Below are 26,296 nucleotides of genomic sequence, written 5' to 3' on the forward strand. Positions count from 1 at the left end.
GACTTTTTCATTGCTGCTGCTCTGCTGTCGTGGTTTCTCTGGGCTGGAATGTGGGCTGGGGTATGTAAATTTTGTGAATATTAATGAGTCCAGACTGTTACGTAACAGTTACCGCCTCTTTTACAAATGTGGGATTTGTATTTAAAGGAGGAGACAGCAGAGTCTGAGGTTCACAGTGTGTCAGTTCCAGGTACTGAACTCTCCTTATTCCACTACACCAACGTACACAGTTTTCTGTTCAATGGCAGCTTTAAACTCAAAATCACTACCTGAACGTCGATGGAGGTCGTGTCCTCCACCACCCTCTTCATCACCGCCCGCACGTTTCGGGGCTCGATGGTGTTCACCCAATCTCTGGTCTCCACACTCTTCCTCAACATCTGGGAGATTATTAAACCCTGAACCTGCATACGCACACACACACACACACACACGCGCACACACACACAAACACACACACACACACACACAGAGCTCACACTCGGCTCAGACTGTTTCTGAAGGACAAGGAGGCTGTAAACAGGATGTGATGTGAAATTCTCCGCTGGCACAGCCGTACTTTACATTCTGAGTTATCGTTACCTTCACGTAGTGGTTGAGCAGTTTCTGCGCTGCCTCTCGGGCCTCGGCACACAGAGCCGTCACTGCGGTCACTGGAGAATGGTGCTTTGGACAGAAGAGAGAGGAAACACATCAGATCTTCTCCAAAGATCAACCCGAGTCAAACAACAAAAACATCACGAGCATTAACTGCTCAACCTCACCGCACAGGAAATAAAGACACACAATAAACATTCAGGAACAGTGATGAAGGAGTGCATGATTTAAGATTATATATCGATATATATCACCACAAGACCGCAGTCTGCAGCATTCAACAAAATGCAGTGACTGTGCAGCTTAGGCAGTTTCAGATGGTTGCTAGGTGGTTGCTATGGACTCTGGGGTGGTTTCTAGGGTGTTGGTACATGGTTGCTTTGGACCCCAGGGTGGTTGCTAGATGGTTGCTGTGGTACCCCATGTGGTTAATAGTGTGTTGCTAGATGGTTACCATAGTGATTCAGGTGGTTAATATGGATCCCAAGGTGGTAGATAGGAGGATGCTATGATACCCAAGGTGGTTGTTAGGACATCCAGAAATCCTGAAAGCTACAACTTTTTCCTACCAATACCCCTCCTCTCCTCTGTGACCTAACCAGTTTTGTGACGCCATCTTACTGCCTATCCAAATACTGGAGGAGAGGCTTCCAGTATCCGCTGAAACAGCTTCAAGCTGAGAGTACACCAGCGTACGCTACCCAGGAAGACATATACAGATTTAAGATTGACATCACTGCAGACATGCCCAGAGAGGACAGACGAGACAGAGCAACCCAGACACACAGCCGTGACACCGCGAGTCTGTATCAGCCCTGACCGACTGATTCAGAATAAAGACAGCGCACCTGTACGAGGAACTGTTCGTCCGTCAGAGTGAGGATGTAGGAGATGGTGGAGGTTTCGAAATCCAGACAGAGGCGAGAGAGCAGCAGGAGCAGAACCGGAGGAGTGGAACCGCCTCTGTCTCCGGCGCTCTCGCAGAACTGACGGGACGACTGACAAATAAACTTGATAAAGCTCACCACCAGCCCCTCTCGCACGCCCTGACTGCAGAACTCGCCCTGAAACACACAAACACACCGTTACTGCTCAGCGTTCAGTCTTACTCTGCACAAAAACACATCCTGCACACACCTGCCGTAATACACACTTCAGCCGGAACAGCTCTTTACATAAACGCCTGAATACAGGGGGCTCAAACTTTTTCACCTCCAGGCCCACCTGTTCATTACTAAAGAGCATGAGGCCCCGCAGGAAAACAAAACTCTACTTTTTTGCTTAAAAATGTAATTTTTGGGAATTTTTCAGCACAGCTATGTTTGGGTGCCAATCCCTGCAACACATGATGCATATCGGCCAACATAAACAGATCAGGCTAACGTCTGCTTTCATACCAGAAATCAGGCAGAATCGTGTTAGAGTAAGTGAAATGTCGGGGGGGGTGTATTTTGTTTCTAGAAGCATGGAGCTTGTTACTGTTAAGTCAATTTTTTGACTGCCATAAAAGGCCGACTATGTTTCTCTTACAGGCCCAATGTTTCATTCACAGGATGGTACATATGCTTAGAGCTGGACAATATGGCAACATTTATTGTTATCATGATAAATTATGTCACAATATCCTTTTCTGAGCTGATAGCAGATTTCATCAGTACTTGAAGACACGTCCCAACTGTACGTCTGACTGCACAGAGAGTCTAATTAGTCCTGTTTTATTGAATTTAATGCAGGCAGTGAAATGTTGAATATAAATCTATAGTGTTTGATCGTAATTTTTAAAATGTGGTGCCACTTTGTATTTTTCAATTGATCAGATGTCAAGAAATCTGTGATCGGTTTCAGAAAAGCCTAATCGCACTGAACAACATTCTCAGCTCTGGAACACAGACTGAATCAGACCTGGCGTTTGTTTGTTGTTGCTATGGATTCCACAAAGAGGAGACAAGCGCAGAGCCGTCGGTCTTCAGCAGAGCCGTCAGAAGAATCGGCTTTGATCAATGATTAGCACTTAACGCAGATCTGGGCGAGAGCCTAGTAAAAGTCGGTAACCTCTGAAAATCGCTCCTGATGGCGCCAGTGAGCAGCGCATCATGCGTAAGGAACTTTTCTTGCTTGTGAGTCAGGAGAGACTGTCTGACACTGCAGTGCTGAATACTGAACTGGCCGTTCACGCGAACTTGGGAAAAACAGCGCGTTTGATGCCGGGCCCAGAGGCGCCGTCCTGAACTTCACTAAGGAAGGACATCGTTTATACTTTGATAAATAAGGGTTATTTACTAAATATAAGTTTTATACTTACTATATAGTTGACTGAGTTTTCTTGCCCCCCGATGTAAGACTTACATATCGCTCATAAATGTAGGCTTTAATTAAAACTCTTTGATACTGCAGTTCTGATATAAAAACAATGAATCCTTCATCTGTACTGCAAACTAATAAAGAGCTCCTGACACACACAGGAAGCCCTGCCTTCACCTTGAAGTACGGCTTGTTGGAGAAGGTGATGTCCTTCGCAGTGAAGAGATGCACTGAGGCTAAAACTGTTTTGATCTGATTTAGGATGGAGTTGGACAGTGAGGTCAGGAGATCTGGGAGACTGGGCGGAGCTTCTTTACCAGGAGGGCCGTTTCCTGCTAGAGCCCCGCTTCCCACGGCGCTGGCCCCACCCACCGAGAGCCGCGGGGCCGCCAGTGCCTGCCGGACATCAGTGAGGCTGTCCAGGTAGAAGCTCTGCAAGGCAGACAGGTACTGTTTGATTCTCTCTCTCGCCGCCTGGATGACGATCTCAGTGCCTTGGCTCGGTACAGCAGAGCCAGGAAGGAGTTTAGACACGGCCTGGAGCCTGCGGTGGAACCGGTCCAGCGCTCTGACCAATAAGGAGTTATCTCCGACGCCCTTCTCCTCCTGAATCCGCCGCTCCACCAGGGAGAAGTACCTGGCCGCTAAAGCGTCCACAAACACGAGCAGCTTGCTGTTAGCCATCTGAGGGATGTTTTTGGAGGCCAGCTCACCCTCTTGTGGACGGTTGACGAACAGCTCCTGATATGAGGCGATGACCAGGCACAGATTACTCACAAACTCATTGCAGCCCCGATCAATAAACTCCAGGATATCTGTCTGGGGCGCTGGGGACAGAAAATGACTGGACGTTGAGGATTCGGACGGAGACGTGGGACTGGCTGCAGTGCTTGGTTTCTGGGCAGAGACTTTGGCAGGTGTTGAATCTCTAAGCTCCGCCTCTAGGCCCTGTAGGTCTGCCTCCAACCTGGTTTGGGCGTGACTGAGGAATTTATCGCAGAGTTCCTCGGCCGGTTCGTCCAGCTGCAGGAGAAGCTCCACGCATTCCGACAGCTCCTTGGCGCTCGTACCGCCGTCCCTGAAAACACAAGCATATATAAATACAGAACAGAGCTCAGACTAAACACTGATAAAAAGAACACGGCTCCACTTTTGACTCTCGTCTCTGTGGTGTTTCAGCCCTAAAAGACCCTTTTACATTTTCAAAAAATAACATTCAAAATTCCTGCATAATTAAGTGATTCAGATGTAAACAGAGCGGTTCAGAGCGGTTCAGAGCGGTTTGGTGTGAAACGCTCTGTTCTAGATAAACTTACAGAGTCAGAACTGTTCACAGTGGTGGTGATAGGAACCAGACGTCCACCTCTAAAAGCTCCCTCACAGAAAGTTCCTACATGAAATGGTTATGAATTCACTGCCTGATGACTGAGACACTGTTTTATGATCGTTTTGAGAAGACTTTAGTCTATACAGATGATGCTCAGATCAACTCTCCACAAACAACTATGGTCTCCTTGACTCACTCTAAGTGCTTTGAGCTCATTGCTAACTGAATGGGACAAACCTTTTTTATTCAGGAATGACAATCAGGGGCACAGACTGGCTGCCTGTCTGGATTCTAGAGCCCTAAAATCTAAAGCATTAGTATACAACCTCGGTGTACGAATAAACAGTGATCTCAGTTTTTTTTGCAGGGCATCATAAGGAAAAACAGTCCCCAAAGAAAACTTATTATTTCAGATTTTCCACTATTTTCCATCATCAACATTCCATATAAACTCAGAAGACTCGTGTAGGTTCACTGGTGGTTCTGGATAGTAAATAAAATGTCTATATTTGTGTTGTAGTCATGGTGACCCTCTGGTTCCTATCACCACCACTGTAAAGACATCTGAACCATTTCACACCAAACCACTCTGAATCTCTCCGATTACATCAATACTGAGTCATGAAGTTATGAAATAGTGAATTTTTTTTAAACTGTTGGAAACCTTCAATGATTTCTGGCTTAGAAAAGTCTTTGTTTTTGGCATCAAAGACAAACACAAAAACACTTCTACATATTAAAAACATCAGGTTATAAAATGTAAAACAGGTCAATTTTGGCATTAAAGTGGACAAAACTAGTTCTTTCACAATGATCTCAGTTTGTAGCGCAGTATTAGTTTTACTCTATCCGACCTGAATTTCTGCCTCAGCTGCTGCGCGAGCCTCTCCATGATGGCGTGGCAGTCGTCCTGGATGCCCCTGAAGGACGGCATGTGGCTGTACTGCTGCAGCACGCAGCGCGCCCGGCGGTGGGAGCTGACCGCCTGAGCGTACGCCTGCAGCTCCAAACACTTATTCAGCCGCGCCGGGAGCTCAAACAGGAACTGCAGCTTACGCAGGAGAGTGTGAACGCCTGCACACAGACGGAGAGGAAAACAGGGGGAAAGAGAGACAGAAGATAGAAAACGAGAAGGATTTGAGAGAGAGAAAAAACAGCAACAACAATATTTCAGTATAATTATACACATTCTTAGTTAGTCGTAGGGCTGAAATGATTAGACGATAATGTTGATTTTGGAAAATAATTAAACTTAAAAACAAAAGAGCTCTATAACATTCACATGATCACACAGTCACTCTGACAGACTGTAATACACTACAGGAAGTGTAGGGGGCGATATGGCTTCTACTGTTTCATTTAAAAAGCCTCTATAATGTTCATATGATCCACACAGTCACTCTGACAGACTGTAATACACTACAGGAAGTGTAGGGGGCGATATGGCTTCTACTGTTTCATTTAAAAAGCCTCTATAATGTTCATATGATCCACACAGTCACTCTGACAGACTGTAATACACTACAGGAAGTGTAGGGGGCGATATGGCTTCTACTGTTTCATTTAAAAAGCCTCTATAATGTTCATATGATCCACACAGTCACTCTGACAGACTGTAATGCACTACAGGAAGTGTAGGGGGCGATATGGCTTCTACTGTTTCATTTAAAAAGCTCTATAATGTTCATATGATCCACACAGTCACTCTGACAGACTGTAATACACTACAAGAAGTGTAGGGGGCGATATGACAGCGTCAGGTCCGTTTGTAACTGCGTACCCGACAGTTTGGTGATCTGGGCGTGCTGGTCCTGCAGGGTTCCGCTGATCCGGGCGCTGAACTCAGTTATGGCGGCCATGTTGGTGGAGAGACAGTCCATCTCGTCCTCCATCTTCTTAAAGTCATTCTTCATCTTCCTGATCGTATCTGAGAACAGTAATTAACACAGAACCTCTTTAATTAGAATTAAATATGCTAACGATCGCGTCTGATCAGCTTTATTACTGTTTCCATAACGACTCTGAATGTCAGGTATATATAAAACTGTGAGCACAGAGAGGAAGTAACTGACCTGTCGAGGGTCAGAGCTGATTTACTGACCTGTGGCAGAGATGAATTTATTATAGTTCTCATAGACGAGCGTCTGCATGTCGCTGTCCAGGGATCGAATCTGTTTCACCATGCAGCTCTCCTGATCCATCAGCTCCGTCAGAGAGCACTCCTTCCTCAGCTGCAGCAGACAGACAGACAAACAAACAAACAAACAAACAAACAAACAAACATTTATATCTTTCTCTGGGTGAGGTAAACAAAATCAAGGTGCACATAAATCTATCAAAGCAAGAAAGTTCACAACATCACTCCAAACAGTGACAAATGTACTTCATTAACCAAAATGAAGAGGTTTATTTAATCAGATCTCAGATAAAAGGCAGAGATAATTATTAAAACCGATTAATAAACCGTTTGTGGTCCTTTATGATGACTTCATCATCCATAACATCAATACTCTAAAACATCAGCCTTAACTCTTAGATTTAAAGCAATTACTAAGGTCAATAATGTAGATACTGAAATAAATCTGTTAATGTAATTATTGATGTAAATATGTGGGCTTAATGTTACTATTGAGGTAAATCTGGGTGTTTAATGTAATGAATGTGTGGGTTTAATATAATTATTGAGATAAATATGAGGGCGTAATGTAATCAGTGAGGTAAATCTGTGGGTTTACTGTAATTATTGAGGTAAACGTTCAGATTAACATACCTTACTGAGGTGAATGTGTAGGATTAATGTGATTATTGCGGTAAACATGTAGGTTTAATGTCATTTTTTAGGTAAATATGTGGATTTAATGTAATTACTGAGGTAAATATTTCAGATTAATATACCTTGTTGAGGTAAATGTGAGTGTTTGAGGTAAATGTGAGTGTTTGCTGTACCTTGTTGAGGTACAGCTCTGGGTCGAACTGAGCCCCGTTGATGTCGCAGGGGTCCGGCTGCTCCTCCTGCTGCGGCTCCGCTGCGCTGTAGTAAAGCCGGAGGAGGCGCCGCTTCCGGCCGGGAGAGGAGCTGCCCGACTCGGCCTCCATCTCAGCCGATTACACGCACTAATAACCCGAACACAAACACGGTGCGACCTTTAATGACCAACCGGCTCCCGATAAACTCTCTGACCCGCAGAACCGGACAGATCCTGAGTTCTAGACAGAATTTACCCGCAGACTGACGGAGCAACGGTAACAGGGAAACGGAGTCCTGCGGCCTTCAAAATAAAAGTCCCTCAGGAATAAAACATCCAACTTCCTCTTTCGGCGTCAGATTATTTTAATAATAGTAATAATGTGGCGCGGCGGGCTGTGTAAGGCTAGGAATATATTATTTTTTTCTTTTTAAATGCATACATAACCGTGTGGAATCATTGGTTTCAAAAATATAAATATGTTTCTAATGTGAAGCAAATATTCTAATGGTTTTAAATAGATTGTAAGAAGCTGTGGATTAGATACTAATGGAGACATTAACATATAACAAATCTAATATTCAGAGTCCCTCATATCAAAGAAAATACTAGAATTTACAATTACTATTATTATTAAATATTTACTTTTTTTTACCATCTCATAACTTCCAGCACACTTTACTCATATAAAAATACAGATTTATTCTTTTCTTGTTTGAATCGTTTGAATATCTGATAAATCGTAAACACATGCAATCAGAAATAAACACCACTTTTAAACAGTTTATTACTTTTTCCAAGCTGTATTTTTAAACATACATTAAAAAAGCAATGAAAGCTTTAATATAAATATTGCAATTTGTAAGTTTATTTAAATATTGATATACAAATCCAAATGAAACAATACTATTTACTGATAGGAACAACAGGGAATTAGTAGAAAGTGAGAATAAAAAGTAAAGATGCATATTGTAAGTGTAGTTAATGTTACAGTCACTAAGATCTGGTAGTGCACATTATTATAAAGTCACAGAAAATCCAGGGGTTCTTCATGTAGACAAAAGGAAAAGTGATGAACTCACAGAACACAATAATTACACCATTCAGACACAGTTTATAGACTAGATCGCTCATCTTTCCGTCCAAAACAGGATTTAAACTGTGTTCAAATGCAGATACAACACAAACAGAGTAGCAGACACAACGTAAATACAAAAAGGCACTTTATATTGGTCATAATAGGAGGTTCAATCTTTATGATCACCAATCTGTTTGCAGACACAGGCGCATATGTGACTGTTAGAGATCTATAATACAACATAAAAGTCTTTCTAGCATGTTTGGCATCTCTTATCTGGACTGTAGAGTGAGCAGTGTGTGAACGTAAAGCAAATGAAATCTATTTTAATGGATTTTAGCTGCTGTTCAGAGTGTCTGTACTGCTCTGCTATTCTCTACAGAACTGCGCTGCTATTCTCTACAGAACAAACACTGACTGAGTGGATAAATTAGCAGAAGTGAAGGTTTCGCACTGTTTCAGGTTATTTAATGCGAAATAAAAGCATACATGTTCCACCAAGAGGAGATTAAACGCTAAAGGCTGGTGTCACAGATGCAGATTAAGACTAAGACTGGACTAAAGGGGATGTTCAATGCAAATGAGTACATTAGTACTGAATTCAGTCCAAGACTAGACTTAATCCAAGTTTGGGAAACCAGCAAAGCTAAATGAAATAGGCTTAAGATAGATTCTGATTGGAATTTTCAGTTCCACCTTAAATGAGGCGCCAGAATGTAACTGCTGCACCATTTAAGGTGGAACTGAAAATTCCATTAACAAGCCAGTTGATATTTTTGGATATTTTCTGCAGTGATGTACATTCAGCTCGTACGTAAATGTAGTAAAATCCAATATCTCACTGTAAAGTACCAGGTTTACTCTCAGCTCCATATACAGACATTAACGACTGACGATACGCAGCTGATTGTTTTCTCCTGTTTGCACATTCAGAGTAAATACGGATCAGCAGAGTGATGTCATCAGGTGTTCGGCTCCTACAGCTAAGTTCATGCAGGTCACTTTATCAGAGTTAGAGCTGTAAACATGTTTACATTCGTCACTGAGAGAGCCATTAACATCTTTAGAAAATTCCATCTTTACTCGACAGAAAACACCAAGAATGAACCTCAGAACCTGCATCTGAAAAAGTCCTGCTAAACCGTCGACACACCGAGGGAAGCGGAGCATCACTGTCGTAACAAAACCTCGTAGCACCGATCCGACTTCTCTTCACCTGATGATTCCAATATCTGATCTCAGGGTTTGGGCCGATATGAAACTCATGTCTCTGATGCTGATTTTAAGCAGCTAAAAATCCCAATAACCGATAATATCAGCCAATATAACAGCATATTAATATTTTAGATTTTTGTTTTTATACTTCAGTGGTTTGTTAAATGTAATTAATATGATTGTCATTTGTGAACATTTTGTTCTCAACAGGCAAAAAGGATTTACACAATTACTGGTGGATTGTCTGCAGTATTTATACCACTACAAATAAAAATGTGGGTCAGACACACCAGACGATACTATTGGTCAACTGATGTATCGGTAGAGCTCTAACAGAAACGGTCTGTAACAGCTCTGACCTTGTTTTAAAGTTAAGAACGTCTAGTCCTCCTTCTGTGAAAGTTCGTGAGGTTTTGTTACGGCAGAGAAAACAGAAGTTCCTGTGTTTCCTCAGTGCCGAGTCTGTAAAGCTCTGCAGCAGCAGGAGAGGAAGGTAGAGGCACTGGTTCATTTAGTGCAGCATCACAAACCTCACTGCACTGCAGCTCAGCACTGCAGCTCAGCACTGCAGCTCAGCACTGCAGCTCAGCACTGCACTGCACTGCTGCGCTGACCGTTTGGTTTGGTGGGTTTTGCATAGCTGAGATTTGCATTCAGGAGAGAAACGGAGACGCTAAACTCTCTCTTTCCCTTCAGCTCTTTCACTTCTGCTTCAGCATCTTTCTCTGATCTGAGGAGAGATCAAACGACAAAGAGAGCCATAACTTAAGCTTGTGACATCATCAACATTATAAAGTACATCATTATTCATAAACAGTGGTTCAACTTTCGTTTTTTTTTTTAGTAATGTTGGTCCAGTCTCTGTCCACTCCGACCACAGTGAGGGTGTCGATCTAAAGGGGCAGGTGTAGTTTTGGTCTTCGGGCTGAAGGGGGCAGTGTCGGCTCTCAGCCCTGCTCCAGACTGTCCGTCACCTGAACAGTAGAGTAAGTGGGCGGAGCCTGACGGGAGAAGAAGGAGGCGGCTCTCTTTGGCTTCAGGCGCTTTATCTCCTTACCTGAGAACACAAAGAAACGGACGATGAGCTTCCTATTCAACAGCTTCTTATCCGGATTTTCTGGCCCACCTTAAATGGTGCAGGAGTTACATTCTGGTGTCTGAAATGCAGGAAAATCTGGGTTTTCACTGAACTATTGCTTTAAAACCCAAGACGACACAAAGTCCTAACTTCAAACTAAAGACTCAGCAACACTGTGGAAAAGCTGGAGATATTAATATATTCATATGGTTTGCATTAAATAAATCAATAAATGGACAATGTTCTTGTTTTAAACCAGCAGTAGTTGAGGTTTTATCACTATGGATGTTACAGGGAACTTGGTTACTAAAGTAACCCTTTATCTGTTCTTATACATTAAGGCCCAATCCCCTTTCACCCCTCACCCCTACCACTCAGCCCAACCCCTCTGTTTTACGTGTTCTCGTCTAGGGGTAGGGTGTCCCAATTTTTTGTTGAGATAGAGGGGGAGGGTGAAGTGTTGGGGCTACATGACCCTCCAAACGGAGAGTTACGAGAAAAAAAGGAAAACCAGCAAAATGGAGAACAAGAGACCAAAGAAACCCACAAATGTGAGAATTTTCTCTGTTAAAAATTCAATTTCAGTGTATTTTGGTCCTTTTCTTCATAACAAGCATAATAAATCACTAGCAGTGCTGACGTCTCAGTAGCTAACTGGCTAAACTTCTTGTTACATGGTGCAGCAGTTACATTCTGGAGCCTCAGGCATCAGAACTGCTGCTCCATTTAAGGTGGAACGGGAAAATTCGAAGGAGAATCTGGTGAATATCTGACTTCAGCTTCATATCACTGAAGAATTAGGGGTGGGTGATAATAAATAATTGCCCCCCTCTTTGAAGGCATATGATGCCCTAAATGTAACTAAAGCCCAGCAGTGAGGAGCTGAACTTTACCCTCCTCTGCTGTCACTGCAGACTGGCAGGGTCGCCTACAGAGCAGCGCTGGTAGCTGTTAATGAAGTGATGCTCTTTTTATTTGAGGGTCCCATTTCAGAGGGAAGATCTCAACCACTACCCTGTAACTCAGTTCCAAGGGGCAACACTCAAAAACAAGGGGTAAAAATGAGAAATGGGACGGGGCCCAAACATTTTGCAATTTATACTTAAACTATAAAATAAAATAGACATTTTTCTCAGAAACTGCTAACAAGGTCTGAAACCAGCTCCTCGTTTCCTATGTGGTAAAATCACTATTGCTGAAGTGTTGAGTGACCTGATTAAACCTTCAGTGGATCAGATTTACTGGAACATCACGACGCTGACGCTGCTCCTGAAAACCTCACACAAACAACGACCTTCCTCACTTCAGCAGTGCAGCTGGAGGCCTTTAGGCAGAATAATTCAAAGTGCAAGTGTATGAAATCTTTTTCACAACACCAAATAAAACCAGTCCTCCTTCTGTGCTTCTGCTCCAGGCTGTTTTACTGACTGACCACCTTAAATTCTTACAGGCCTGAAGGCTCACAATTCCGTAACTGCAGGAAACAGAGGTGAAAGTTGGCGTTTGTGAAAAAGCACCTCAGAGTAGCACAAAAATGTGTTTTACAATCATATAAATAAATTCACTTTACTGCTGAAAGCCTAAACGTCCTCAACATCTGAGCATTTAAAGAATGTTTATTTTTCAGCCCTTTTATTTGAAGTGCTGAAATTAAGCTATTAAACATACTTCATACCTCTGAGCTGTTTTTTAAGCAAAATATTCATTAACTATCCCAATTATTTACTTGAATGATCTAACTAATGGAAAAAAGAGAGTTTGAGTATTTATTGTTTATATATATTGTTTATATATATTGTACATATTGTGTGAAAGAGGAACGCAAGTCGTCACAGTCTTTGATCACAATATCTGAATGAGGTACAACATTGTCTTTTCCAATTTATCAGATATCAGAAAAAGTACAGACTGTAACATACTGTCTCATTAAAAGTTCTTAAAGTATTGTGATGTTACACTTTTGCTGTATCACCGAGCTCTAATAGGGGACGTGCACTGCAGCGCCCCCTGTGCTGAGACTAGAGATGAAACAGTTACCGGTTTCACGGTAAACCGCGGTAAAATTAATGACGGTTAGTAGTACCGTTTGAACTTTAAAGTATCGTTAAAACCGCAGTCGATTACCGCGGTGTGAAAAACTCGCTGTACAGAGTCAAACAAAGGCAGAATCATCTCTCAGACGCAGCTCTGTGTGTGTGTGTGTGTGTGTGTGTGTGTGTGTGTGTGTGTGTGTGTGTGTGTGTGTAGAGGGGAAGGGGGAGAGAGTGAGAGGGAGAGGGAGAGGGAGGGGAGAGAGGGGAGAATATGGCGGAATGTAGTGACAGAGATTCTGAGATATTTCAGCCTTCTAAGAAGACCAAGTCTGACGTTTGGTCATGTTTTGGGTTTTATAAGGATGCAGAAGGAAAGTTAATTGAAGATGACCACCCTGTCTGCAGATGACCACCCTGTCTGCAGAACAGGCCGAAAGAAAATAGCGGCGAAAGGGGGCAACACATCAAACCTTACGAGTCATTTCGCGACCACCACCCGCTACTTTAGAGAATGCAAGGTTAACTTTAACGCAGAAGTCTGCGGAGAATAGAAGAGATGTCATGGTTTGTGTGGTTTAACTTATGCTTATGGTTCGTTAATAATATAAAAAAAAATAAATAAATAAATAACAATCGGTGAATCAGCTGTGAATCGAAACTAAAGCTTTTAACACATTTCTGTGGAGCAGAGTCTCCAAAATGAGCTCTGAGTTTACAGTCACACGAGCTCCTGAACGAGACGCTGCAGAAGTTCGATCTGCACAGCTCCCCTTTCTCGTCCCGCTTGCAGTGTTTACTGTCTGAGAGGAGAATAATACCGTCTCAAATCACTCAATGTCCCCTACAGAGGGCGCTACTGTTCAAACAAACACAATCATCATTAACAAGCAGTTGAGTTTTAAATAGGGAATTTGTAACCTGTTGTTAATATATTGTTATTGTGAACGTTTCCTGCATTCTTTGGGTGAAGGATTTGCTATTTCATGATCCACGAAGTGCACTACATAGGGGAGATAGTGTGCTTTGAGACGGAACCTCGCGAGTAAACTTTGTGTGCTGCTTTTAGGAAAAGCAGAGTTTCAGAGATTAAGCTTCAGGAGTGTTTCTGCTGCAGCTCAGATGCGCGTTAATTTTAAGTTATGTTTTAGTTTTAAATGCTTTTAGAGAAGCAGCTCCACAGGTGAAGACACGCTGTGTGAGTTCTACACTGTCTGCAGCTCACAGCGCATCACGCAGTTCCTCTGTGATTTTGGCTGTTTTTCTTGGTGCGCTGGATTGATTAGGGGTTCAGCGCCACATTGGCACAATAATGCTGCAGCTGCAGTTCGGACAGAAATCCCCCGAGTGCAGCACTTCTTAGAAGTAGTCATTTTCCATTAAGACCCACCTCATAATAATAATAATAATAATAACAGTAATAATAATAATAATAATACATTTGCTATTCTTTTGTTTACAGAGTATTACAAGTACTGTAAGTAATACAAAAGTAATACTACAAATGCATTGACTATATTTTTTAATGTTTATTCAAACAAAAAAGTGCATATTGCTGCCAGTTCTATTTGTGCTAATATAAAAGTTGGTGAAACAAGTTTCAGTTTTGGGTACCAGTATTTATTTATTTATTTACATATTTATTTATTTATTTATTTATTTAACTTTTCAAAACATTTGAACAATATCGCGATAATACCGATAATCGTGATGATTTTGGTCATGATAATCGTGATATGAAATTTTAATATCGTTTCATTTCTAGCTGAGACACTGTAGATAAGGTTACTGTTAGTGAACACTCGGCGCAGCTCACCGTCGTCCACGTAGCTGATGGTGCTGAGCGTGTGCACTCGGCTGCAGACCACGCTGCTCTGTCTGCGCAGTCGGCCCCGCCTCTCCTGAGGCCGCTCCCCACCCACCTGGCCCACAGGTGACTGTCCTGCAGGTGTGTGTGAAACAGCGGCGTCTCCGTCAGTCCCTGTGGCCGCTGCCGCATCCCCTACTGACCGCAACTCCACACAGAACTCGATCAGACCGCTCATCAGCTCCGCCTGGACACATCAACGACCATGAATAAACACTAACAATAACAGCGCTAATCAATACACACTGCTCTTTATACACATCCTACCAGAAAACATCATATGACATACAAACCAGCACCAGATTAATTTATTTACCGTGTGGATCATATGAACATTATAGAGCTTTTTAAATGAAACAGTAGAAGCCATATCGCCCCCTACACTTCCTGTAGTGTATTACAGTCTGTCAGAGTGACTGTGTGGATCATATCAACATTATAGAGGCTTTTTAAATGAAACAGTAGAAGCCATATCGCCCCCTACACTTCCTGTAGTGTATTACAGTCTGTCAGAGTGACTGTGTGGATCATATGAACATTATAGAGGCTTTTTAAATGAAACAGTAGAAGCCATATCGCCCCCTACACTTCCTGTAGTGTACTACAGTCTGTCAGAATGAGTGTCACAGAGTGCTTACTGATTACTGCAGCTGAGCTACATGTTTTACCTGTTTGGAGTAAATCTTCAGTAATTTGTTAACATGTGTGCCGTCTTCCTCCCCGTCGAACTCCAGCCACAGGATGTGCGAGTCCCCCTCTGTCTCGGGGTACGAGTGGTCCCAGGACAGCTCGCTGAACCGCAGACCCAGCAGTACATGCTGAGACAGAAAACAACAGATTCAGGATGATTAGGAGCCTCAGGACCCTCTAGATCTTCAGTAAAGATTTCTGGGAGTTTTCATTTTATGTATTTAAACTCTGTATGTTGTAATATTACTTTTATTTCATTTTGACAGAAACACCCAACAGAAAATGATCCAATCAGGATTGTTCTCTCTGTGGTATCCCTGAAGACACAGCTGAGCTGCTCTCCCATTGGTTAGGACTTCAGGAGCTGGACTGAAGGTCTTACATGTTAGATTAACTATCAACGTAATTTGGAAGTGAACCAATCACTCTCTAATTTACAATGAGGTGGGACCAAGAACGTCACACTAGTCCTTCTGGAGGTTCTAGATACGTGACTAACTGTGAATATGAGTCATAATCTAAGCAGTGTTCCAGTTAGTTGTTAGGAATGTAAAACAGCTCTGTGTCAGAACTCTATACTGAGAGTCTCTGTAACACTGATAGACACAAACTCAGATATATGATAACGTTTGCAGCTTCTTATCATGTTTTCAGAAAAACAACTGAACTAGACTGAACGTGAAGAGAACGTTCTGGAGTTTTTAACTATCAAACGTGAGCGCGGCGCACCAACCATTTGTGTTTGTCCCATCGGTGCACTTTGGCCTTTAGATCAATTATACACACAGAAGATTCTTCACAGGTTCTTTAGCAAAGAAAACGGTTGTAAAAAGAACCATGAACACTCACAGAACCCACTGCGTGATTTATGGGTTCTGTGCATCATGAAATGGTTTTTCAGACTGATGGAGAATGGTGTTGTAGATGGTTCTACTTAGCACCAAAAAGGGTTCTTCTGTTGTAACAAGCCTGACATTGTAACAACAGAAGAACCCTTTTGCAATGCAAAGAACCCTTTAATCATGCAAAGGGTTCTTTCTGTGTTCATGGCTCTTTGTAGAACCACTAAGGAACCCTTGAAGAGCCATCTTTTTTTAGGAGTGTAGAGAACCTGTAAACAACCACCAGTGCAGAGTAACTGAGAGCAGCTGATTGGATGGCGGCCACGAGTGAAATGACATCATCATATTCGCTCATTTTTAAAAACTGTTTGCTCTGCTGACGTAGTTTCAGTCGAACCTCAGGGAAACGGATATATGGTGATGCGTATCGAGCACCATGAACTGTGTGGTCATATCTGCTCACAGCTGAACCCGTGACCTGGAGCAGTGCACAGCAGGACACGCCTGAGCAGAGGAGAACCGCCATGTGTTCTAACATACTGACCTTTTGCACAGGTTAGCAGTGAGTTCTGGGTGAATTTCGGAGTCAGGAGGGCACCTCAGTTTAGAAGTGCCGAGTCAGCAGAGCGCTCTGCTCGTAAGCTTGTGAAAGAGGAAGTGCTTCTATGAGGAGTTTATGGAGTTCAAGGCTGAGCAGACGCAGCACGACCCTCACAGTCCAAACACAGTCCCGAAACAGAGCCGCTGACGCTCAGCGTCAGTCTTTCACTGGATTCACTGAACGTTTTTCAGGAGGGTCCGAACACTGGACCAGCGATTCTCAGACTGGGGGCTGCAGAAAAACTTCAGAATCTCTGTTTAGTAAATTTAATTTTCTCAGGTCATTAAATCTGATTTGGCCACGGCTAAAAAAGTGGTGGTTGTTTAAAAATGGTGGATATTATTGAACATTACTGAAACTTATACAAGCCAATGATCACAATTAATGACCACAACACACCCACTTAACGAGGCATCTGTAACACAGAGGAACAGCGGCAGGCAGCTCAGTGAGAGCTGCAGAGACAGCCAGCAAAATGGACACGGTTCTGTAAAGTTCTGCTGGGGGGGAGGGGGGTGGAGTGGGGTATTGTGGGTGACCAGTGGCACTTAATATTTCTAAAGACGGAATTAAGGCTTTTCCACGCTGACTGCAATTTATTTGTGCGACAGTAAATTAATTTGATCCCGTCTATTACTGATGATGTCCTGCTCATCGATTTTTGGACGATTTTGGTGAAAATTTGCCTAAATGGGCAAATCAGGTTAAAATGGTGTTAAAACTGTGCAGCGTACATCTGGCTTAAATCAGACAAGCTTCAGACGCGTGTCTTTATTCGGCTGTCAGGGAGGGAGTGGACGTCCTGAACGGTCAGATAAGAGAGTCTGTCGAGCGTAAACACCACACAGGAAATCAGAGCACGATGGTGTTTTTACAGAGGGCTCAAATAAATACAACCTACAGCAAAACTTCACAGATAGTCAAACAGCTCAGCTTCATCACAGAGGAACGGAGCGCCTGGGCTGATCAGACCAGCAGCTCCACTCAAACACACTTTGTTCCCAAAAAGGAAATGTTGAGAGAATTCAAATCTAACACACACACACACACACACACACACACACACAAACACACAAACAAACACACACACACACACCTCACACACACACTCACACACACACACACAAACACACACACACACACACACACAAACACACACACTCACACACACTCACACACACACACACACACACACTCACACACACACACACACAAACACACAAACACACACACACACTCACACACACACACTCACACACACACACACACACACACACACAAACACACAACAAACACACACACACACACACACACACACACACACAAACACACACTCACACACACACACACACACACACACACACACACACACACACTCACACACACACTCACACACACACACACACACACACAAACACACAAACCACACACACACACACACACAAACACACACACAAACACACACACACACACACACACACTCACACACACACTCACACACACACACAAACAAACACACACACACACACATATTAGCAACCGACTGGGATATCAGGGCTGAGCGATTTGGGGAAAATGTCTAAATGCAGTTTTTGTGTCACTGCAAACGCGACTGAAACTGCGATATACACCCCCTGAATGTAGTGAGCCAGACTGCCAGTGAGTTGTGGTTGTGATGTCACAACACAGGGAGATTTGGTTGCCTCTGATTGTTCTAACTCATCTCCAGATGGTTCAGATGCTCCGTTATAAAGTTTCCCTACTTAAAACTGACAGACAGCCTTTTTGATAATGGAGACAATACATTTTAAAAAATTGCGATTTTAAAATTGCGAATTTAAAATTGTGTTCTCTTAAATTGAGATTTTGACATAAAAATGATTAATCCTTCAGCCCTATGGGACACCCAGCAATTAATTAGCATAACTCAACCACTAAAAGGGCCATATTAAACAATCTCAACAAATCCGTGGGTCAGAGAACACCTGTGTTTTTATTGCTGTCACCCGAACTGACCACTGCTCAAAATTTCAACAGTAAAATATAGGCACTTGCTTTAGAGCTTGAAATATTACATGAGTATTGAAATATTCCAAGTTTAAACGTCCCCAGAAGCTCCGTCTTTTAAACCTACATTTCTGCTTAAACTAGACACAAGTTCATTAACGCTTGGGCTCAATTTCTGAGCTGCTAAAACATGAAGTGTATACTGTATGTAACGTGTGTATGTAATGTATATAATATAGTATGTTGGTCGAACTGCAGCTGAAATGCAGTTAGTGTGTTTGGTGATGTGACTGGTGTGGAACTGTGCAGAATTGTGTAGAATTGGGGTGTAACCGTGGTCCCATAGACTGTTGTTTGAGTAGGCCAGTTGGAGAGCACATTACATTGCAGTGCATGCTGGGGACTGTAGTGCAACACATTGTGAACCGGGCTAATCATAATAGAAAATTAAAATACTTCTGCAGGCCGGACAGAATTGTGTCACGGGCCTTGTGTTTGACACATGGGGCCTAGCAACACGTTAGCAACCACCTGGGATACCAAGCAACAGCCTAGCAACACCTTTAGTTTAGTTTAGCTTCAGTTTAGTGGTGACAGTAGACTGTAGTGGTGATTCTAAACAGCAGCTTGTTCTGCTAGTGCACCTCTGGAAATTCCCATTAACGTCAGTAAACACCTCCTAAGTGCAGAGTGTGAGAGTGAACAGACCTTTTCCTTCGTGTCCATGACGTAAACCCCCTCCAGACTGATCCCCACACTGACGCTCTTCCTCCCGCCGCGGTGCAGGATCCCCTGCGCCGGCTTATCGATCTCACCCACGAAGAACGCACAGCTGCCAGAAACAAACACACTGCAGGTCAGACAGCAGTTCACAACCATGAACGTCACTGTGTTCTCAAACGTGCTGGTGACAGAGGTGAGCGCCTGTAGTGTGGCTTGTTAACTAGTGATCCAATTAATTGTGTTATTTTATCAATTTTTCCGCCCCGTACATATAGATATCATACCCACAGTGCACCTGATTAGAGTCTGCAGATAAAGTTTGTGTTTATTTCATGATTTTTTCCTGATCCTGATCTGAGCGCACAGCGCGCTGTTAAGCTGTGAGTTGTGTGTTCAGTGCTGACCCGTAATAAGGCAGCGAGTGGCAGATGCTGAGGTACTGCCTGAAGAGTGCTGTGGGCTCCTGAGGGCTACTTAGCGAGCGGTATTCCTTCAGCAGGCTCTGCTCCAGCTCTGCGTGACGACTCCCCCGCGACCGCAGGCTCGAGAAAAAACCCCCAGAACCCAAAACCACATGAGCCGGCAGGAAGGAAGATAACTTCTTCTCCCTGGAGCAAAGCAGGAGACAAAACTGAGACTTACAAATAAAACACCAACAACAGCTAGGGGAAGGTGTTTCTAATAAAGTGGCCAGTTAGTGTAAGCACAAAATCAGTGTTTGTAATAAAGTGGCCAGTTAGTGGAAGCACAAGGTGGGCGTTTCTATTAAAGTGGCCAGTGAATGTGCTGTGTGTGCTGAGGGGAGAATCCTCAGCATCATAAAGCTCATGTGATTGTTTTATGTACCTGATGACCGTAATGAGTTTCTGGTCATCCAGCCCGGTACCGCAGTCTAGGGCACAGCTCAGCGCTCCGAGCCGGACCCAGTGCTCCGGATCACAGGGATAACGACCCTCCAGGATATTTAACCGCGCTTCGTCGTACAGAAACCTCAGTACGCCCTCATCATCTATCTGCGGGACACAGAGCAGATCAGGAATTCAGCAGCGTGTCTGAGCCGGTCAGTATCACATAAAGGATTAACACGGAAAATTGTACTTGATGTGGAAACAGGAGCTTTACCTGAAGTTCTTTTGTCCTGGGATAAAAAACATTCCTTTTGTACTGAAGACACGGCTCGTCTGCAGACGGAAATAACAGCAGATTAAACGTGCACCTTCCGCATAGCCACCGAGAGCACGACCACTCACAATCACACAGTCCAATCACGGGCGTTTTCACACTGAAGCCGTTTCCCTTTACTCTGAGGGTTCGGTACGTTTGGTCGAGTGTGGAAGCATTTTTTCAAGCCGGGAGCGGAACAGAGAACCGATCTCTGCTCTGAAATCGTGTGTGATGTTAATGTTAAACCTCTGGGGTCTAATTAACTGTTTCTATATGTGTTTATGTGTCTTTGTGATGATCCAGCTCAGAAATCCAGTTTCTGAATCTGTAGAGTCGCCCTTTCCATTCCATCTTATCTCGAGATCATACGAGACTCACATCCGGAGTTATGAGCCTATGAAGAGGGGCTGAGATACACGTCATCTGCCTCTCACCGTGTGGAACTGGTGGATTGGTGTGTCCGTCTACATTCTGTGTGAAACTGACCAATGGACACTCAGGAAATGACTAAGGACTGACCATCACGCCGGAAACCCTTCATTCTTCATTCAGTCCACATCGGAGACTCATGTGAAACGGCGTGCAGAGAGTTTACAGCTGCTGAAGCTGCTGCGGCGGGTTTCGAAAGTAGTGATGTTCTGTACTCAGAGCTCCAGATCAAAAGGGCCTCATTACAGAGAGAGCTGAGATTGTTCTGAACATCAAACATCAAACATGGCCCTCGGACCCCAGAGGGACGTTTTCATTTTTCCCATTATTTATTACAGCATTCAATATAATAACATTAGAGAGCGGCACGGCGCAGTTTGCATTGGTCTGTGTTACTTTAACTAAAATAATTCCCGTTTGGATCGTATTAAAGCCCTGCTTCATCAAAACTCCCACAGAAGCTCATCCGGAACACCTGAGCTTCATCAGGATGCAAATAACTGACTATTCAGAGGCTGATTTGCATATTTGAGCCCGCTGTGATATCAGTGCAGTGAGCTCTCCCTCACCTACAGAGATGTCCTCTGAGGAGGCGTCGGTGAAGCGGTACAGCAGGTCCTGCCACTGCCGGCACAGTTTATACGGCTGGTGTTTCGGCTTCAGCTGCAGCTCTGAGACGGGAAAATTACAGGAAGTGAGAGAGGAAGTAGGAAGAACACAAACACGTTCCTGTAAACAACAGACACAGACCCACTAACCAGCACTCTGAGCACTGAGAGGGTCATAATAATATTAATAAACATAATAATAATCAGCGCTTTACCGAGTAACGGAGAGCAGAGCCAGAACGCAAACGCGTCCTGATCCGAGTCCGGAACCTGGAGAGTCTGCCGGACCATCCGAGCCAACTCCTGCACACACACAGTCCCCACACCTTCCACACACAGCTGCACCGCACTGTCACTCACCAGGTACACCAACACATCCTGAGCTGCAGAGAGAGAGAGAGAGACAGAGAGACAGAAAGACAGAGAGACACAGAGAGAGAGAGAGAGAGACACAGAGAGAGACAGAGACACACAAAGAGAGAGACAGAGAGAGAGAGACACACACAAAGAGAGAGAGACACACAAAGAGAGAGAGAGACAGGGAGAGAGAAACATTATTCCCAGGAATATTAACCAGCCTGAAAGAACAGTTTTGTGTAGTGCTGTAAAACAGTGTCCATCTCTGCAGGCCATACTGTCCACATACGGAAACTAAACTGCACAAACAGCCGATTTGAACTCTCTGTTTCTGTGTCACAAATCCAACACGTTTACATACATTTACATACATTTACATCAGAGCTGAAAGATGAACGTTTTATACTGAAATCACATTTCAACAAAGTACAATTTTCAAACTGCGAGAGCTGCAATGTTTTAAATTCTAGCCTACATGATCAAAACTTTAACTTCAACCTAATAACTCAGAGCTTGTGAACTGCCTGTAGGTGAGTCAGACCAAACCTCCACGTGTTGTGACATCACAACCATGACTTACTGGCAGTCTGGTACAGTAGACTCAGGGTTCAAGCCTAAAGCCAGACAAAGTGGATATTCTGGTCTTCTTGTTAAACACAGGTCTGAACCTCAATTTATAAAAAATAATCTCAATTTAAATCGCAGCTGCAATATTACTCAAAAAATAATTTGATATTTTCCCCAAATCGTTCAGCCCTAATTCACATTTTCAGCCTATCAATCCCACTAAAACCAAACAATCAGGGAAAATATCTAATTGTGATTTTCTGTCATCACCTGTTTGGGCTATGTCTCCCTGTAATGGACACTGATTGGTTTGTAGAGGAGTGTCTGATGTCACTGTGTGGTCAGTTTGGTCAGTTCCTAAATATCTGGTCTATTTGGGCCAAATTTTGGTCCTTTGGTGCGAGGCTCCTTCCACACCTGCTGTTTTGGTCCAGATCAAACTGAAAAGCCCGAATCTTCAGACCAAACGAAGCAGGACTGAAATCTCCATCAGTTTCATTAGAATTTATGAGGCGGTACTTCGGATCATTTCCAGCTTTCACTGCTCACTTGAAAACACGGCTCCCGGCTCCGCGGTTCCGCGGTTCTGCGGGGACACTTTCACTTCCCTTTTCTGACACAGCTGGCTGATGGTGTGAGGGAGAACAAAGCCATGTCTGACATAACGTGGCAGCCAACATCAGCTGTTCACGCTGAGCTGAAGTGGAGAATTTAGATCGTTGGTGGTTTTTTGTCTGTAACATCAGCTTTTTACAGACATGAGTGCAGAAATCTCAGGTAATGTGATGCTGCTTCAAGTTAGCCGGATATCGGTTTGGGTGACGGCTGCCGTTAGCAGTGCGTCTATCAAACTCAGTCTCCCTTTTAAAGCTATGCTGTCTTTTTAAACGTAAGTGTTCCAGAAACCGCTGTGACGTCGTACAGAGACACCGAGAGACGCGAGCAGCAGTAAAAGGGCTTCAGCACCAGCACAGCACTTTAACTGTTTCAGTGCCTTTATATTGGTCTATGACCACCACAGACCCTGATCAGCGAGACGAACAGGGTTTGGGGTCTCTGTAAACACACGCTGCCCACTCAGGAGGTCTCAGATATGATTAATTATTCAGGATTTCTGTGAGAGGATTCGGCTGTGTAATGTTACAGTAACCCAGAATCTCTTTGGAGAAGAGGCAGAACGTCTCATTTTTGAAATTGCGTAAGTGGCTCCGCCTTTCTTCGTCACACTCTCTTCCTGTCCACACGACTCTGATTCTGATTCTGATTCTGATTCAACTTTCAAAACGCCCACTACTCACGTCTCCTATGCAGGGCAGCCAGTCAGAACGGAGCTCATTATCATATCACTGCTGTCAGAGCAAAACCTCGTATCTCCAAAACGAGAACTTCACAGAAGGAAAAACATCAAATCAAATCACGTTTATTGTTACATCACATTGACACAGGTGTGAAGGTGAGTGGAAATCACAGGTGTGTAGTCCCCTTATAGAGCTTAAATACACAAAATGTATATATATATAAAAAAAAATACATAAATATATACACAAATACACAACATACCTATTAATATACACTAGTATTGCACTATTTCCGACGTACAGTTTTGTACAGTAATGAAATAAAAGCTATGTACAGCTACATTTCCACGTGTGAGATTAGTGAGTCGGAGGTAGATAATGAGCTGCAGTGTAAACATACGTTACTGTTAATGTAAGTCAGTGGAACCAGACTTTCTTCCAACTTTCCTTTTGTCTGTTCATCAAGGAAATTAGACACAGTGTAAAGAACAACAGTCACTTTAAATCACGTCACAAACCGAAAACGTCACGAATGGAGAGACGAGGTTTCGCTCTGACAGCAGCGACATGTCAGTCTTACAGGGGCAGTGAGGCTGTTTGGCTGTGAGGGACACAGAGAGGCTGGAACATCATGTAGAAATGACCTCTGACTGTTTCAAACCAGACGACCCTCATAAACAGACCTGAACACTAAAGCATGTGATAAACGCAGGATACAGGCCCTTTAATCCCGCACTGCTGGGATTATACGTGAAAGAAGCTGTAATACTGACCGCGGGAGAGAGAGGACGCCACGCTGCCGCGGTGAGAGCGAGACAGCTCCGGATCCGAAAACTCACACTCGTCACCGTCCATCTGCAAAACAGCACAGCAGAGAGAACCGGGATTATCTCCGAATAATCCGCCTGGATTACACAACATTCACAGAGAGATCACAACATAAACCCCCTGGATTAAAACACTTCACAAGTGACACGATGTAAACCCCCCACCGACCACCCCGACCACCCCGACCACGCATGCTTAAATGGTTCTCTGCATAGTGAAACTGTTCTTCAGACAGATGGAGAATGTGTTCTAGATGGTTCTATATAGAACCTTTTTGAAAACAGTTCTATGTAGCACCAAAAAGGGTTCTGCTATTGTTACGATGCCAAGCTTGTAGCAAAAGAAGAACCTGTATAGAAGCACATACAACACATTCTCTGTCAATCTGAAGAACCTTTTCACCATGCAGAGAACCCTCTAAACATGCAAACTGTTCTATATCCATTCCCTTTACTAAAGAACCCTTGGAGAACCCTTGTTTTTAAGTGTGTATAGCATAAAAATCACAATATTAACCTGTCTGGATTACATAATTACACAGTTACAATGTCGATCTGTCAAGAATGATTAGCATTTAAAAAGCACTATAAACACACCTGGATTAAACAGCTTAATAAGAAATGTCTGGATTAAATGAACATAATCTTCAAATCACAACATTAATCTGCCTGGATTAAACTTCACACAGCCGCTGCGGCGACAAGCTGGGATTAAATAATATTTACATAAACATCCAGAATAAAATCTTAGAACTAAACAACAACCTGAAAGTCGCGATGGTAATAAAGCTAAATATTCATGTTATATTTATACACAGTTTACTGGTCCTCGAGCTTCACTAATAACCCAGTAAACTTCCACATTGCGTTAAACTCGAGAATCTGTCATACAACGTATTTAAAAATAAGAGTAAGGGTTAAACAGGTGTTTTTCAAGTAAACAAACAAATAAACACACAAACAACAGCGTCACTAACGGCTAACACAGTTCAGTGGTTTCCTATTGGAATTTTCCGTTCCACCTTAAATGTTGCCGTGGTAATATTCCGGCGCTTCAGACGTCAGAACGAAACTGCTGCACCGTTTAAGGTGGAACGGAAAATTCCAATAGGGAACAGCATTAGCGCGCGCGAGCTAACGCAGCTGTTTATGTCTGAAACTCTTCGTGATCTTCAGTCGGTAGGTTCTAGATATTTCTGTCCAGCTGTGCCGATAATAACCGCGCGCTGGATCGATATTAACGGTTTATGTTCCGTTAGTTTTCATTAAATTCCTCAATTCCACATCAGTTAGCCCCAGTTAGCTTAGCGCAGCCGCGCATAAACACCGCTAACTCACCGTTGTCGCTCCGCTGTCGGTCCTCCTCAGTTACTGATCACTGACAGCCGCGCGCCGCAGTATCGATCATCAATATTTCAGCGATCAATACTTTGATTTTCAGCTGTTTTGCAGGATGATGTTACAGAAGCAGCGCCGGAGTTAGAGCCGCACGGCGCTTTGAGCGCAGCGGCCACTGGCGGTCAGAGAGGAAACTGCAGCACCGCGCCCTCCGCCTTCAGCGCCGCCTGCCGGCAGCAGGAGGATTAGCACGTAAATACAATAACACAGAAGAGAAAAGACACTTATAACACAAATATGAGTTATTAGAAGTGGCTTATATTAGTGTGTTCTAGATAAAAGTGGCGTTTCGGTGTTTCCAGTGTGTTATAAGGCACAACCTTAGC

The 26,296-nt window shown here is 43.5% G+C and overlaps 2 protein-coding genes across 2 annotated transcripts in view; both read right to left on the reverse strand.

Annotated features, from left to right (window-relative positions):
- Nucleotides 1-7,502, reverse strand: part of vps51 (VPS51 subunit of GARP complex) — a 12,104-nt gene extending 4,602 nt beyond the window's left edge. Inside the window, exons 1-8 of the mRNA XM_036595311.1 lie at nucleotides 7,172-7,502; nucleotides 6,327-6,456; nucleotides 6,006-6,152; nucleotides 5,080-5,299; nucleotides 3,076-3,976; nucleotides 1,446-1,661; nucleotides 583-666; nucleotides 270-404 (exon numbers count right to left, since the gene is read on the reverse strand). Of these exons, the coding sequence (XP_036451204.1) occupies nucleotides 270-404; nucleotides 583-666; nucleotides 1,446-1,661; nucleotides 3,076-3,976; nucleotides 5,080-5,299; nucleotides 6,006-6,152; nucleotides 6,327-6,456; nucleotides 7,172-7,321 (1,983 nt within the window). The 5' untranslated portion in view covers nucleotides 7,322-7,502. The remainder of the gene's footprint in view (nucleotides 1-269; nucleotides 405-582; nucleotides 667-1,445; nucleotides 1,662-3,075; nucleotides 3,977-5,079; nucleotides 5,300-6,005; nucleotides 6,153-6,326; nucleotides 6,457-7,171) is intronic.
- A 535-nt stretch (nucleotides 7,503-8,037) lies between these two features.
- Nucleotides 8,038-26,083, reverse strand: frmd8 (FERM domain containing 8). Its single transcript, XM_036594942.1, has 11 exons — nucleotides 25,911-26,083; nucleotides 24,519-24,600; nucleotides 21,739-21,906; nucleotides 21,485-21,586; nucleotides 20,445-20,503; nucleotides 20,169-20,335; nucleotides 19,727-19,930; nucleotides 19,308-19,431; nucleotides 15,128-15,277; nucleotides 14,409-14,646; nucleotides 8,038-10,541 (listed from the first exon to the last, which is right to left on the reverse strand). Exons 2-11 carry the CDS (start codon nucleotides 24,598-24,600, stop codon nucleotides 10,432-10,434), a joined length of 1,404 nt encoding a protein of 467 aa, XP_036450835.1. The 5' UTR covers nucleotides 25,911-26,083; the 3' UTR covers nucleotides 8,038-10,431.
- Nucleotides 26,084-26,296: the final 213 nt, after the last annotated feature.

Source organism: Colossoma macropomum, unplaced genomic scaffold (genome assembly GCF_904425465.1).
Source record: "Colossoma macropomum unplaced genomic scaffold, Colossoma_macropomum, whole genome shotgun sequence".
Taxonomy (NCBI): Eukaryota; Metazoa; Chordata; class Actinopteri; order Characiformes; family Serrasalmidae; genus Colossoma; species Colossoma macropomum.

Bases quoted from the DNA above. Each gene is read 5' to 3' on its own strand.
- frmd8 (XM_036594942.1), bottom strand. From the start codon at position 24,600: ATGGACGGTGACGAGTGTGAGTTTTCGGATCCGGAGCTGTCTCGCTCT. The intron at 21,907-24,518 runs GTCAGTATTACA...CTCTCTCTGCAG, and splicing joins GGCGTCCTCTCTCTCCCGCG to CTCAGGATGTGTTGGTGTAC. The intron at 20,336-20,444 runs GTAAAGCTCCTG...TGTGTCCCGCAG, and splicing joins CCAGGACAAAAGAACTTCAG to ATAGATGATGAGGGCGTACT.